Raw genomic sequence first — 15,707 nt, forward strand, 5'->3', positions numbered from 1 at the left:
ACTTCTGTATCCCTTGGGTACATCCCTAGCAGTGCTATTGCTGGGTCACAGGGGAGTTCTATCTATAGTTTTAGGGGGAGGCGGGGAGGGGGTGATGGCCATGGTGGGGGGCACTTGTTCGGAGAAGCACTGGGTGTTATATGGAAACCAATTTGACAATAAACTATTATAAAAAAATTAGTCTTGGTACTATCCCTGTTTTTTTGTCAGTTCACATTTCTCTTGACTTCAATAAATTAACTCTTCTCTCATTCTCTAATATGCCTTCTGATTTTTGTTCTTCACTGGTTATTTAAGAGTGCTAGTCATCACAACTGTTCTCTGAAGTAGTTGGTATTTTTACTATTTTATGGATAAGGAAATTGAGACTTTAGAGGATTTTAGTAACTTGCCAATGTCTTCATAGCTGGGGTTGGAACTTACTACTTAAGTATTTTATATGATTAAATATAAAACATGTATAATTGTAAAACATGTGAATGTTACTGTCTTGTGTGCTGGATATTTTCTGTTTGTCTCTCTAAATCCACTATACTTTTCTCCATCTAACTCTGTGCCTCAGGAGACTGACGTGTACAGACGGAGTCAATAAGCTCTGACTTAAGACTTCATTGCTATGGCCTATGACTCCAAATACATAATAAACAAGGGTGAAACAGTGTCAGTCTACATGTCTACTACATGCTCTGTTTGAACTTTACAACCTACATATGTACCATTCTCAAGAAAATTTCAAGTCAGAATCGTTATTACAATATTTACTATTTTGTAGCCCAGTGCAAACATTTAGAAACACAAAGTTTTAACATTAAATAATTCCACTACTTGACCTACATTGTAGAATGCATTTATGCTGTGCAGAATTGTATCCATGATTTATATATGAAATTACAAACTGAGACCAGTGGTCTGTAAAGCCCAACAAGATTCTCCTTATGATAGAAGCACCAGGAAATTTTGGAAGAATAATATTGTGAAATTGTTACAGATTTACAGGATAACAAGTGCTTGAGAATGTTTAAAGAGAGAATAGCTGACTTGACTCATTTTGCTCAGTAATAAGATAGTTCTTTTGTGAAGTTCTCAGAGGAGCTTATTACGGACCCCATTTAAACTCCGTGTAAGGAAATGTCTTTGTCAACCTACTGTTCATCACTTCAATTCTTATGCAATGAAAACTTAAGTAGGCTCAGGTTGTTATTTAATGTGGAAAGAAAGGTATGTATATAGTTTTATTTGCCAGTTTAGCCTTTTAAATGTAGTAATTCCATTCCATTGGAGCTAAATATTTTATCTTTTTTGAAATCATCTCAACTCATACTGCATTAATATAGTTAGAACTGGGTCCTTGGAATATATGGCAGTGCCTAGAGATTGATGTATAATGTTTCATTCCACCCTACTATAAAGCAAAATGGTGAAAGTAGGACTTTAAAATTCACAAAGATCTACTCATTTTTAGGAATGAAATTATAACAAACAGCTAAAGAATTAAGGGTGGCAGTCAATTTACCTAATCAACACTGTTTTTGATTCAGACAGAGTCAAAGATTATCAAGGATAAAAAGGGAATTTAAAGATTGTTCTGCCCAACCACTTACTAAGTACTAGCTCCCTTTTAAGTGGTCCCTGAGACTATTCTTACAGTGACTTAAACCCTCGCAGGCACAGAAGTGAGTGCATTTCATATTTGAACAGCTGTGATTTCAACTTTTTTCATATATAATTTTTTTTTTTAAGTTCATTTATTTTTAGAGAGTGCGCGCCAACAGGGGATGGCCTGAGAGGGGGAGAGAGAATCCCAAGCAGGCTCTGCTTTGTCAGCGCAGGGCCCAGCACTAGGCTCCATCCCACGAACTGTGAGTTCATGACCTGACCTGAAATCAGGAATCAAGAATTGGATGCCCAACCAGCTCAGCCATCCAGGCGCCTCTTGACTTTTTCCATATATTAATATCTGTCTCTGTGGCTTTTTTAAAAATTTGAACCTACCTGCTTCTAATTCTTACTCCTGCTAGCTGTTCTATTAAAGACTTATTTAACATATCGGAGACTACCAATGCATTAAACTATATCCAGGGTAACATTTTTGAGTGTAGAGTCCAGATATAAAGCTTATGGATTGCTATTAGGAATATTATTATGCACTGGTATTTTGGATTCACAGTTGTCGGTGTCTACGCAAGCGAAGTTATATAAGGTGGAACACTGCAGAAGCACATGTGCACCCTGTTCAGTTAAATAAATGCCAGAGAAGGCAAAGGCATATCTGTTTATTTACATCATTATTGCAGGCATTGGAAGGTTTTGCAGTAACAATAGGTAATTTATCTTCATGTTACCATGCTATTAATAGTTTTGAGTTCTATATATTTCCTTGGACTCTGCATTTATAAAAACGAAGGCAGTTGCTAGACAGTGTTAACTAGTTAGCTCTGAATAAAATGTTTTCGACTACCTTTTTTAAGCTTTTGGGTCAGTTAAAGTGAAGAATATCCTGAAATTGCACAGCAAACTTATTGTGAATCCAGATTTTCTTCATTCTGTGTAACCAACATATAATACAGCAATAAGTTGCATGCTGAGGTCAGTATGATTGAACTGTCTCCTCTATAACCTTTGATTTAAAAAAAATTTAGGGGCACCTGGGTGGCTCAGTTGGTTAAGCATCCAACTTTGGCTCAGGTCACGATCCCACATTGGGCGCTGTGCTGACAGCTCAGAGCCTGGAGCATGCTTCAGATTCTGTGTCTCCCTCTTTCTGCACCTTCCCTGCTCGTTCTCTCTCTCTTGCTCAAAAATAAATAAACCTTAAAAAAATAAAATAAAAAAGATTTAAACCTCAGTATTCTAAGACTGTTGATAAGACCTTTTTTAGGATTAAAAATTTTTATTGACTATATGTATTTTGTTGGCTCATAATTCAAAAAGTAAAAAATCTCCTATCTTAATGTCTTCACTTACCCAGTTCCCTCCCTCAGAGGCAATCACTATAATTAATATCTTCATTCTTATTAATATTTTCTCTTAAAAGTAGTACCTCCACCCTTCTCCTAACTTATTTTTTTATCCTCTTTTTGAGACCCTAAATTTTTTTTTCCCTGTCTACAAAGTTAATTTAGGAACATAAAAATGCACCGTGTGTTCTATGGCACATCGTATAGTAAGCACTTTGGAATATTTAGATCTGCAAAAGCCTGTGAAAACTGAAACAGTGGTCAGGGTGAAAGCTCCCCATCTTTTTCTGGTGATGAAAAGAACTAGGAAAATACAATGCTTTTCCCCTGAATATTCACTTTCTCTGCCTCCAGCTATTGGAACAAGTGTACATTCTTTTTTTTTTCTTCTTTTAAGGGGCGTGTATGTTCCTGTGTGTTGGTGTGTGTGTTCTGCAGCTACTCAATTAGCCAGAGCCTCTTGTGTTCCATTTCTTTGTATCCTAATTCACCTCTACTTTTGAGAAACATATAATGAATAAAAATGAGGCACACCTATAGAATGTTTAAATTCCTACAAATTATAGAATACTTTTGATTCTGATTGTATAGTTATTTGTTTGGTGAGTGGATCTAATCCATTTAATTTTTATTAAAACAGAGTGTTAAAGATTTGACACCTTTTTCTCTAGCTCACTTGTTTGTGTTTGTCAGAGCCAAACAGTTGCAGTGTGTACTAAATCTTTGACGAGAGATAAAAAAGGAGTCTCTCTAGGACTGCTTTACTTCCTACGGAAGCTTCCCGTGCTGTAGGTACCCCATGTTGTTTGGGAGAGGGTCGCCTATAGTTGCTTTAAGAAAGGATTAGCACCAACAGAAACAGTGCTTTTGGTCAGAATGACTCAATTCTACAGTGTGACATTAGCCATGTAGATGAAACTGTTGTTCCAAATTACTGTATTGTGATAAAAGTTGAAGAATCACAATTGGGGTTATGCTAAGAATATGGACACAGCCATAAGCTAAGGAGAAAGTTCATCCAGTCTGGGAGTGGACTTTCATGTTCTTGCCACTGTGTCTTTTAAACACATTGCTCAATTAAAATGTCTTCAGAACCTAAGGATATTTGGGAGTGGGGACAGTTGTTTTTCTAAATTATGGGAGTGGAGTCGGTGGGAAGGAATTCTGGGTGTTGAGAACAAAATTTTTTTAAACTTTTTTTTAAAATATTTTATTTATTTTTGATACAGAGAGAGACAGAGCATGAGAGGGGGAGGGGCAGAGAGAGAAGGAGACACAGAATCTGAAGCAGGCTCCAGGCTCTGAGCTAGCTGTCAGCACAGAGCCTGACGTGGGTCTCAAACCCACGAACGTGAGATCTGACCTGAGCCGAAGCCGGAGGCTTAACCGACTGAGCCACCCAGGCGCCCCGAGAACAAATTTTTGAGGAATGCCTGGGTGTTTTCTTTCCTGCTAATGGCCTTACACGTGTACATTAAAAATTTTTTTATTAAGTTTTTCATTTTAATTTCAGCATAGTTAACATATACAGTGTTGTATTAGTTTCAGGTGTACAATAATATAGTGATTCAGCAATTCTATACATTACTCAGTACTCATCATGATGAATGTACTCTCTGTCTCCATCACCTATTTCGCCCCTCTCTCTGTCTACCTTTCCTCTGGTACCATCAGTCTGCTCTCTGTAGTTAAGGGTTTATTTTTTGGTTTATCTCTTTCTCTCCCCCCCCTTACTGTTCCATTTTTGTTTTTCTTTTTAATTTTTATTAATGTTATTTATTCATACTAATGTTATTTATTCATTTTTGAGGGATAGAGAGAGACAGTGCAAGGAGGGAGGGTCAGAGAGAGGGAGACACAGAATCCAAAGCAGGCTCCAGGCTCTGAGCCAGCTGTCAACACAGAGCCTGACGAGGGGCTCGAACCCATGAACCGTGAGATCATGACCTGAGCCAAAGCTGGACACTTAACCAACTGAACCATCCAGGCGCCCCATTGTTTGTTTCTTAAATTATGCATGAGTGAAACCATATAGTATTTGCCTTCCTCTAACTGGCTTATTTCACTTAGCCTTATACTCTCTAGCTCCATCCATGTTGCAAATGCCAAGATTTCATTCTTTTTTTTTATGGCTGAATAACATTCCATCGTGTATTATATACCACATCTTTATTCGTTCATCTATCAGCAGACACTTGGGCTGCTTCCATAACTTGGCTATTGTGAATAATGCTCTAGTAAACATAGGGGTACATGTATCTCTTTGACTATTTTTGTATTTGGGGGATATATATCCCATAGTGTAATTACTGGACCATAAGGTAGTTCTATTTTTAACTTTTTAGAAACCTCCATACTGTTCTCCAGAGTGGCTACACCAGTTTGCATTTTTGCCAGTAGTGCACGAGGGTTCCTGTTTTTCCACATCCTCTCCAATGCCAGTTTTTTTCTTATGGTTTTGATTTTAGCAATTTTGACAAGTGTGAGGTGATATCTCATTGTATTTTGATTTGCATTTCTCTGGTAATGAGTTGAACACCTTTTCACGTGTCTGTCTGTTGGCCATCTAGACTTTTACTTAAGAGAATTGTCTGTTCATGTCTTCTGCCTATTTTTAATTAGATTAGTTGCTTTTTGGGTGTTGAGTTATAAAAGTTCTTTATATATTTTGGATGTTAACCCTTTATATATTTTGGATGTTAACCCTTTATAGGATATGTCCTTTGCAGATATCTTCTCCCATTCAGTATGTTGTCTTTTAGTTTTGTTGATTGCTTCTTTTGCTGTGTAGAAGCTTTATATTTTGACGTAGTCCCAATAGTTTATTTTTGCTTTTGTTTCTTTTGCTTTAGGAAATATATCTAGAATAAAGTTGCTACATCCAAGGTTAGAGAAATTACTGCCTGTGTTCTCTTGTAGGAATTTTATGGTTTCAGATCTCGCATTTAGGTCCTCAATCTATTTTAAATTTATCTTTGTTGTGTATGGTGTAGCCAGTGGTCATTATTTTGCATGTAGCTGTCCAGCTCTCTCAACACCATTTGTTGAAGAGGCTGTCTTTTTCCCATTGCGTATTCTCAGAGGCTAATGGGTTCTTTAAAATAATGCTTCAGTTTAATTTAGTAGAACATTATAAAAGTTGAATACTTAATTTTATACTGGCTGATACTTCTTTAGCTGCTATGCTGTGTGGAGGGAATACAAATACTGGACAACTGGTTAAAGAAGCATGTATAAATAAGTAAGTTACAGTATAGTGATGTGTTCAGCCTATCACTGACATCTGACATACGAGGTCAGAGAGGGAATGTTTACTGCTGTTTTCTGGTAAGAGCTGACAAATCCTGGTGGAAATGGGTCTAAAGGTAGGTTTTGCAAAATGAATAGTCGTAGCTCACTATGTGGATGGGATTGGTGAAGGTATTCCAGCCAGAGGAATAGAAGGAATAGAATTTGCAAAGGCAAAAGCTATTAATGGTCTGGTATGGGAAGTAGTGTGGTAGGAGCTGGGGCTAGACAGGTAGCAATTTATGAAAGGCTTGAGCATAGTTGTGAATGAGATGCACTTATCCCCTAGGACCTGGTGAAACACATTAATGTGAGATTAGTGTGTAGAAATACCATTTTGGCAGTATAGGGAATAAATGAGAACAAGATGAGATTAGGAAGCAAGGAGAGGTCTATTTCAATAATTTGTGCAAGAGGGGTGCCTGGGTGGTTCAGTTGGTTGAGTGACCAACTTCAGCTCAGGTCAAGATCTCACAGTTTGTGAGTTCAATCCCCATGTTAGCTCTGTGCTGACAGCTCAGAGCCTGGAGCCTGCTTCAGATTCTGTCTCCCTTTTTCTCTGCTCCTTCCCCGCTTGCTCTCTATCTCCCAAAAATAAATAATAATAAAATATTGTAAAAATTAAATAATTTGAGCAAGAAATATATGATGTGGTTAGCAAGGTTAGAATAGAGAGAAGGGAGAGACATTCAAGGAATTAGGAGGTAGTATCAGTGAGAATTGGGGAATTTTATTACAGGACAAAACAGCTAGCGGTTAAGTCTTAGGCATCATATATAGAACTAAGTTCAGGTCCAGCTTTGCTTTTTATCAGTTGTATGACTTGGTGTCAGTTATTTAATTCTAATAGATTCTCTTTCCTCATCTGTAAAATGAGTAGTTGAAAATAGTGTAGTTGAAGCTTTAAGCAGCATTCATTTAACTAACTTACAGATTGTTTCTCTTCATTCCCTCAGTAAAACAGACTTATTTGATGTCCATGGCAACCTCTCAGCTTGTTGACTTTCCTAGATAAGCAAATGTAAATGAAAAAAAACCCCACCTTTTTTTTTAATGTTTATTTTTGAGAGAGTGAGAAAGAGGGAAGGAGAGGGAGGGAGGGGCAGAGAGAGAGAGAAGGAAACACAGAATCTCAAGCAGACTCCAGGCTCCAGCCTGTCAGCCCAGAGCCAGGTGCGGGGCTTGAACTCACAAACTGTGAGATCATGACCTGAACCAGAGTTGGAAACAATTGACTGAGCCACCCAGGAGCCCCTAAATGAAAAACTAACATTACAACACGTCTCATACTTTATGATGCCATAAAAAAAAATTTTTTTTTAATGTTTATTCTTTGAGAAAGAGAGCACGAGTGGGGGACGGGGGCAGGAAGGTGCGTGCAGAGAGAGGGAGATACAGAATGTGAAGCAGGCTCCAGGCTTTGAGCTGTCCGCACAGAACCCAACGTGGGGCTCGAACTCACAAACCGTGAGATCATGATCTGAGCCAAAGTCAGATGCTTAACCAACTTAGCCCCCCAGGCGCCCCTTTATGATGCCATTTTTATAGAATATCCCAAGTAGGTAAATCCACAGAGACAAAAAGGTAATTGGTTGTTAGAGGCTATGTTGGGGAAGAGAGGGAGTAGTATGGAGAGTGACTACTAGCAGGTATGAGGTTTCTTTTTGGGATGATGAAATGTTCTAAAATTAATGGCTGACAGAACTATGTGCCACAACTCTGAATATTATCAAAACTACTGAATTATATACTTTGAAAGTGAATTTTATGGTATGTGAATTATATATGTGAATAACACTATCATAGGAAAAATATACACACCACATTGACTTTTCTGCAGTTGTCCAATATGTCATTTTATAACTTCTCTTCTTCCAGTCTAGGCTCATGCATTACATTTGATTATCATGTCTAATTACCTGCTTATTTTTTTGAGAGGTTACAATAAGAAATGTATAAATGGTTAAGTCTACTGGAAATAAAAGGGCAAATATTTTTTTTCAGTCTTTCTTAAACATGGAGAATGGATCTACATTATTTTAGATGCATGCAAAATAAAATCATTAAATTAAAATGGCTTTTTACATGGATCCAAGCTTTTATTTTATTATATTTTTAAAAGTATATTTATTTATTTTGAGAGAGACAGCACGAGCAGGGGAGGGGCACGAAGAGAGGGAGAATCTCAAGCAGGCTCTACATTGTCAGCACAGAGCCCAGTGTGGGGCTTGAGCTCACAAAACTGTGAGATCATGACCAGAGCCAAAATGCAGTTGTATGCTTAACTGACTGAGCCACCTAGGGGCCCCTGGATGTAAGCTTTTAATGATGCTTAACCAAGCAAGCATTTTGGGATATTAAGGTGTGTTTTAAAAGATAACTTTCAGAAGCTTCTTGAAGTGTAAATACTTATTTGAATGGATTTGAGGTAACTTGAGGGCTCTATCTAGATTTTAAAGATATTGTTGGTAATTTTGTATGTAAATATTTTACTATATCTTGGTAATTGTCCTAAATGACACTATCATATATTTTTTAAGCCCCTAAAGTTATGTAGATGTGGTATTAGCAACCATTTTTACATAGGAAGACAGGGAAAGGTAGAATGATAAAATGCTGAAATATTACTTTTATTTTGTGATTCCAATAAACTTTGGTATTAGGGAAATTTTCTGCATGTAATAATTGCCATGTTAACTTTGGTATGAAAAGTTTTTGTATGTGATAATTTGTGTCTTAGAGTGGCCTGTGAAGAAATCGTGTGGCATGGTTATAGAAGGGCCTGCTATATCTGTAACTGTTAATGGTGTTAAGAATACTGATTATTGCAGTGGTACTATTTCTACTTGAAAGAAGAGAAATCAAAATTAGTTTATTTGGGTATGTGTTTGGGAGGACTGTAGACCTGAAATTCAGGTATTTTGCTTATAGAATATAGATATGCTTTCTTCTGATTTCCCCCCTCCCTTTATATACCTTGATTTTAATTTTTATCAAGTCTATCTATCTGGCCTTTGCCGCTGTGGCCCATTGATCTGTCCATCTGTCTGTTACAGTGCATATTGGGTACTTCCAGAAGTATGAATTCAGTGATGCAAAGGACAGGCGGGCTGCAGCAGCAAAGGTAGGACAGAATCATTCCAAAGACAAGTCATTAAAGGATCATTAAACACACATATGCGCAAGCACATTTTGGTAGCAAGTACAGTAGTAACTCATTATTTTAAGGGCCTACCATTTATCCTGTAAATCTTGATGACAAGCCTGTTCTGACATGACAGATATATTCATTTATAAAGGGTATAGTTTAGTATTTTTTAAACCAGAAGCTTACTTGGCACTTAAGCAATAGTAAATTGGCGTGTGCCATTGTCTTAAACAACAACAACAACAACAACTAAATAATAGAAGAAATGATTAAAAGGAGAGTATTCATGCTGATTGCTTGATTCATGGACCTGGTTGGCGAATTTTCAGAAACTGATGACAGATGACTGATTTGTAAAACTGTGGAAGAAAAAGGAGGAGGAAAGCTAGATTGATCTGGCTATGTATATTTTATATATTAATATTTATTTATATATCTGATTCTGGAATATTTTGATGGAAATAACCTGAATCTTCCAAGTTTAACTTCTGGGAGTATGTTTAACTATTTCTATTTAAGTATTCGTACCATTTACTTAGATATTTGTATCTATTTACTTACAAACTGATAGCAATTACAATACTAATACTTGGCTTCTTTCTTTTTTTAAGTGCTGTATTAGAATAAGAGCAATGGCATTTCTTATACTGAATTCTAAGACTAAATCACAGGCATATTTTAAGAACTCAGGCAATTTATTCAAATATTTGAAGAAAGAAATGTAAAGCTTACATATAAGGTAAAGTATTAGGTTGCTTCTTTATATTACTCTAGTATTGGCTGACAAAGTAAGATTCTAGGGATGGCTGCATGATACAGATATTTGCATCATTTTCTTTGTTGATATACTTCTAAAAGGAAGGAGCTATGTTTTTCTAGATAGGTTAATACAGTGCTTTTTAAGGCTTCCTGAATGAAAAAGCAGATACAGGTTTGTGTTTGTTTTCAGTGAAGATTGCTGAATTTTCAAAATAACTATAAAACCTAAGATCTTATATATCCGCCGCCTAAATTTTGGCTCAAAAGGCTGAAGTTACTAGTTAACTAGTATATATATATTATATTCTTAACCAACTGAGCCACCCGGGAACACCTAATAAACTATATATTACATTCTTAAATGTAGAAATGCCTTTTGAAATTTTATGGTATAGCATAGTAGAGGTTTTTTGAACCAATTGTGTTGAAATAAGATGTTTTGGTATTTAAGGTGGCCTTTTTTTTCCTGTCTTGGAAATCTTTTTGGTTAACCTTTTTACCCTCCTATTCCATATTTAGCCCTTTCTTCCAGATGTATTTAATGTATTTCATGGTCTAAAGAGAGCATAAATCATTATTTACCTTGTAAGGCAAGGTATTTGTCACGAGCCTTTGATTTCTTTAAAACTGTCAAATCTCGATCAGTATAAGGCACACTAATTCTGAATTTTAGAGACCTAGGTTCATTCTAATCCTGACTCTGCCACTGTTGACATTTTAAAAGTAACTGGTAGTTTTCAGGCTTTCCCCCCTTTTATTTATTATTTTTTAATTAATTTTTTAATGTTTATTTTTGAGAGAGACACACAGACTGTGAGGGAGGGACAGAGAGAGAGGGAGGCCGAATTGAAATCAGTCTCCAGGCACTGAGCTGTCAGTACAGAACCCGACATGGGACTTGAACCCATGAACTGTGAGATCATGACCTGTGCAGAAGTCAGAAGCTTAACCAACAGAACCACCCAGACACCCCAATTAATTAATTTTTTAATTTACATCCAAATTATTTACCATATAGTGCAACAGTGATTTCAGGTGTAGATTCCTTAATGCCCCTTACCCATTTAGCCCATCCCCTCTCCCAAGCCTCTCTAGCAACCCTCTGTTCTCTGCATTTCAGAATTTCTATGTTTTGTCCCCTTCCCTATATTATTTTTGCTTCCCTTCCCTTATGTTCATCTGTTCTGTGTCTGAAAGTCCTTGTATGAATGAAGCCATATGATATTTGTCTTTCTCTAATTTAGCTTAGCATGATACCCTTCAGTTCTGCATCCACGTAGTTGCAAATGACAGGATTTCATTTTGTTTGATTGCTGAGTAAATACTCCATTGTATATATGTATATATACCAAATCTTCTTTATCCATTCATCTGTTGATGGACATTTGGGCTCTTTCCATACTTTGTTGATAGGGTTGCTATAAACATTGGGGTGCATGTGCCCCTTCGAATGAGCACACCTGTATCCCTTGGATAAATACTCATGCAGTTGCTGGGGCATAGGGTAGTTCTGGTTTTAATTTTTTGAGGAATCTCCAAACTGTTTTCCCTAGTGGCTGCACCAGCTTGCATTCCCACCAGCATGAAAAAGAGATCCTCTTTCTCTGCATCCTCGCCAACATCTGTTGTTGCCTGAGTTGTTAGCCATTTTGACAGGTGTGAGGTGGTTTTGATTCGCATTTCCCTGATGATGAGCAATAAGCATTTTTTCATGTGTCGGTTGGCCATCTGGATGTCTTCTTTGGAGAAGTGTCTATTCATGTCTTTTGCCCATTTCTTCACTGGATTATTTATTTTTGGGGTGTTGAGTTCATATGTTCTTTATAGATTTTGGACACTAACCCGTTATCTGATAATGTCATTTGCAAATTTCTTCTCCCATTCCGTTGGTTGCCTTTTAGTTTTGCTGTTTGTCTCCTTCATAATGCGGAAGCTTTTTATTTTGATGAGGTCCCAATAGTTCATTTTTGTTTTTGTTTCCCTTGCCTGTGGAGACATGTTGAGTAAGAAGTTGCTATGGCCGAGTTCAAAGAAGCTTTCTGCCTGCTTTCTCTTCTAGCAGGCATTTTGATGGCTTCCTTTCTTACATTTAGGTCTTTCTTCCATTTTGGGTTTATTCTTGTGCATGGTGTAAGAAAGTGGTCCAGGTTCATTTTTCTGCATATCACTGTCTAGTTTTCCCAGCACCACTTGCTGAAGAGACTGTCGTTATTCCATTGGATATTCTTTCCTGTTTTGTCAAAGATGAGTTGGCTATATGTTTGTGGGTTTGGTTCTAGGTTTTCTATTCTGTTCCATTGATCTGAGTGTCTGTTTTTGTGCCAGTATCATACTGTCTTGATGATTACAGCTTTGTAATATCCTGAAGTCTGGGATTAAATGAATTTTAGGATTGTTCTAGCTCTGTGAAGGATACTGGTGTTTTTTGAAAGGGATTGCTTTTCCTCTCTGTTGGTTATTAATATCTTCTTTGACCTTCTTAATAAGGGTGTGAAAATGGGAACTGTTTACCTGGATTTAGATCATTGCTAAGATTTGATTTTTTTTTAAATAGTCTTTTTGTGTCAATAAACATAAATCTACAGTTGAAATGTGTTTTTATTTTAGAAGAAAAATGATGAGTTATATTGGTAATCTTTCCTGATCTCTACTCCAGTTCCACTTTATTCTGCAAGTTGCTTTTTTTCCTTCAGTATTGCTGTGCATTTAAAAATGGTGTAGTATTTTCTAAGAGGAACATATCAGTTTTTCATTTTCCTTGTTGTTGGGCATTTTGTTCACTCTGTATTGTGTCTCCTTCCCATCATTCCCTTCCTTTTACTTTCTTGACTTAGCCTTTGAAGTGGGCTTGTAGGACTTTGGGTATAGACATTCATAGTTTTTATAAATAAGATGGAATTTTTTCAAAGGTCATTGAGTTTATCTTTGTGTGTGAACTTGTCATTTTCTTTGCACCTTTGCTGACATAGTATACTAAGAATCTTTAAAATTTTCATTAGTCCAATAAAATATTATTGGTTTTAATTTAACATTTCTCTGAACTGTCTTTTCATATCCTTTCTTCTTCTTAATGAGTTATTTTTAATTTAATGTTTATTTATTTTGAGAGAGAATGCAAGTGGGGGGCGGGCAGAGAGAGAATCCCAATCCCATGCTACTTCTGTATTGTTTCGGTTTTAAACATATGTGCTGCCAAAGTGAGCGCTGCTATCTTCATTCTTAAAATCCTTTTAGCAAGTATATGTAGACATGTTCTTAGGCCAGGTATTCATTATAAGCTTCATGGAAGGAGGTTGATTCCAGTTGTATATACCATGTGTTCCTTTTTCATGATTCTAATTATTGAGCCTGTGTATTTTGAGGATAATTGGCAAGATAACATCCTGGAGATGTACACGGTCTGTTATAGCTTGGTTATAAAATTTTCTTGAAATGATACAGGAGTATATATGTGTCTCTTTCAAGATTATTTGAACTTATGGCTACTTTTTGAGTTTTAAAGAAATTTACAGTGGCTTTTTAAAAATAAGGTCTTTCTGAGATAAAAATTAACCCCCTCCCCCACTTTTTAAATAAGCACTGTGGTTTTCAAAGAATCTTAGTTTATATTGTACAAATTTGTGTATACCATCTATACATATATAGAGTGTCATTAAGAAATAGTGACTTGCTAGTCAGAATCATACCAGTTATTTTGAGGAATTTGGGTTGCTGTAATGAGAAAGGAGAAAGGACTAGTTCAAATAATGTACTGTTAAAATTTGTTCTTCAGAAGTAGATGGGAACATGTATCTTTATTTTCTTTTTGAATTGCCTCCAGAGGAAGAGAAAGCTGTATACAACACTTCTTAACAATATTCAGTTCACTTAACAGAATAAATTCAATTTTGTATGCCATCTTTAGGTAGTTTGGAGATGGCTAGTGGTTGTGTTAAGTGCGGTACATTGAAGTCATTCAAAATATGTTGGTTGTGTGTTTGTGGAACATTTTCACTGGTGCCATAGTAGTTATGTATAGAATACTAATACTTTGGACTTGACAATTGGAACCCAGAGGTGAGCATGTAAATAGATAACTAAGAGGATTTTTAAGTAATTCTCTAACACTTCTGAATTACTGCAAAAACAGTCAAGTAACAAAAGGTGAACTATATAGAATCTTCATTTGTGGTTTAAATTAGCTCTATTATGCCAAGATAGTTTGGAGTTATTTGGTTCTTGGACTCTCCTTTAAAGTTCTTACCCTTTTATCTGTAGGAATTTTTCTTCCCCTCCAAGAGTACAGGGCATTTTTTTCTCCTTCAGTTAGGAGACTGAGACCCAAGAAAATCTTGCCTTGAATGGGGCCTCATGTAATGGTAAATGTTTAAAACTAGGGTCATATTTGCTGGAGGTGATTTGGCTCTTCATCAGCTAGGTGCTAAAAGCATATAGCGTTGTCTGCGAAGAGCATTCAGTTTGTTAATCTGATGTAAAATAGAAGTTTTACCTAGCATTGTTTATACTGTTTATATAAAATATATCCCTTCCATCACATGCCCCACTTTGGTTTGCAGTTGAATTTTTACAGAATAAATCAAACGATTACACACAGTGATAGTAGCCTTTCTTCTATTTATAGAAGCATGTTATTTCTTTTACTAAATTCTGATTAAACTCTTGACATTCTCTAGAGGTGAATTCTGACTTTCCAAACTTAAGATGACATAGAAGGAAGTCATTACCTTCATAATATACATGTACAAGGGCAAGTGAAGAACAGCAAAGCCAAATTTAAGAGTTATTGATGGTAGTTTGCTAAATATATTCATTAGGAAGTTTTGGTACAACAGGAATACATGTATATTTCAAATGCATACCTCAGCACAATTTCAAGTTAAGTACCATGATGTACAGAATTACAGGTAGTTGGTCAAAACTTGTCAGTGTTAAATTTTTATTTTAATTAATCTCCAAGGGTAGTAATTGAACTTTTTGCTGAAGTAATCTCCAAGCAGCGTCTTCAGTGGGAAAATCTCTTAACAACATGACCTTCAACATTTTCCCTTTCTCTTTTACCTTCCTTCTTGGAGTGTAGCTTAGAAATAAATATTCCAAACTGGAAACTTTGAGGATTAGTGTTGTACATTTGTTTTAAATGCATATAGAGTTTAAGCCATTTGAGAATTCTTTGATTATCTTCCTCAGTTTTCCAGAGTACCTTTTTGTGTTGTGTTGGGCTAGACAGCCAACACTGTCTTGTTTTTGGCTGGGTTGTAAGGATGTGAGATTTTTTTTTAATTTGAATTTTAATTTTTATTATTTTTTTTGCAGTAGCAGAAATGTAGCATTGCACTGTCCATTCTTCACCTTTCTGCATTATCAAGAGGCATTTGTGGCAAAAGCAGCAGATAGACTCTGTTTTGATTTGTGTATCACCTGGCTTCTTGGGTATCTAGAGGCAGTTGTGGCAAGGGTAATGATGACTTCTTGATTATAGCTTTCTAATCCGTGGATCAACATCATCTCCCATTCTTGAATTTAGTGGTTCCATTGGTAGCTTAAGCAGGGAGAGT

At 36.3% G+C, this 15,707-nt stretch overlaps 1 protein-coding gene across 1 annotated transcript in view; it reads left to right on the forward strand.

Annotated features, from left to right (window-relative positions):
- Positions 1 to 15,707, forward strand: part of ARIH1 (ariadne RBR E3 ubiquitin protein ligase 1) — a 116,053-nt gene that overhangs the window by 21,424 nt on the left and 78,922 nt on the right. The window contains exon 2 of the mRNA XM_029950604.1: positions 9,302 to 9,369. Within this exon, the coding sequence (XP_029806464.1) occupies positions 9,302 to 9,369 (68 nt within the window). The remainder of the gene's footprint in view (positions 1 to 9,301; positions 9,370 to 15,707) is intronic.

This window comes from Suricata suricatta, chromosome 9, assembly GCF_006229205.1.
Source record: "Suricata suricatta isolate VVHF042 chromosome 9, meerkat_22Aug2017_6uvM2_HiC, whole genome shotgun sequence".
In the NCBI taxonomy this organism is placed as follows: domain Eukaryota; kingdom Metazoa; phylum Chordata; class Mammalia; order Carnivora; family Herpestidae; genus Suricata; species Suricata suricatta.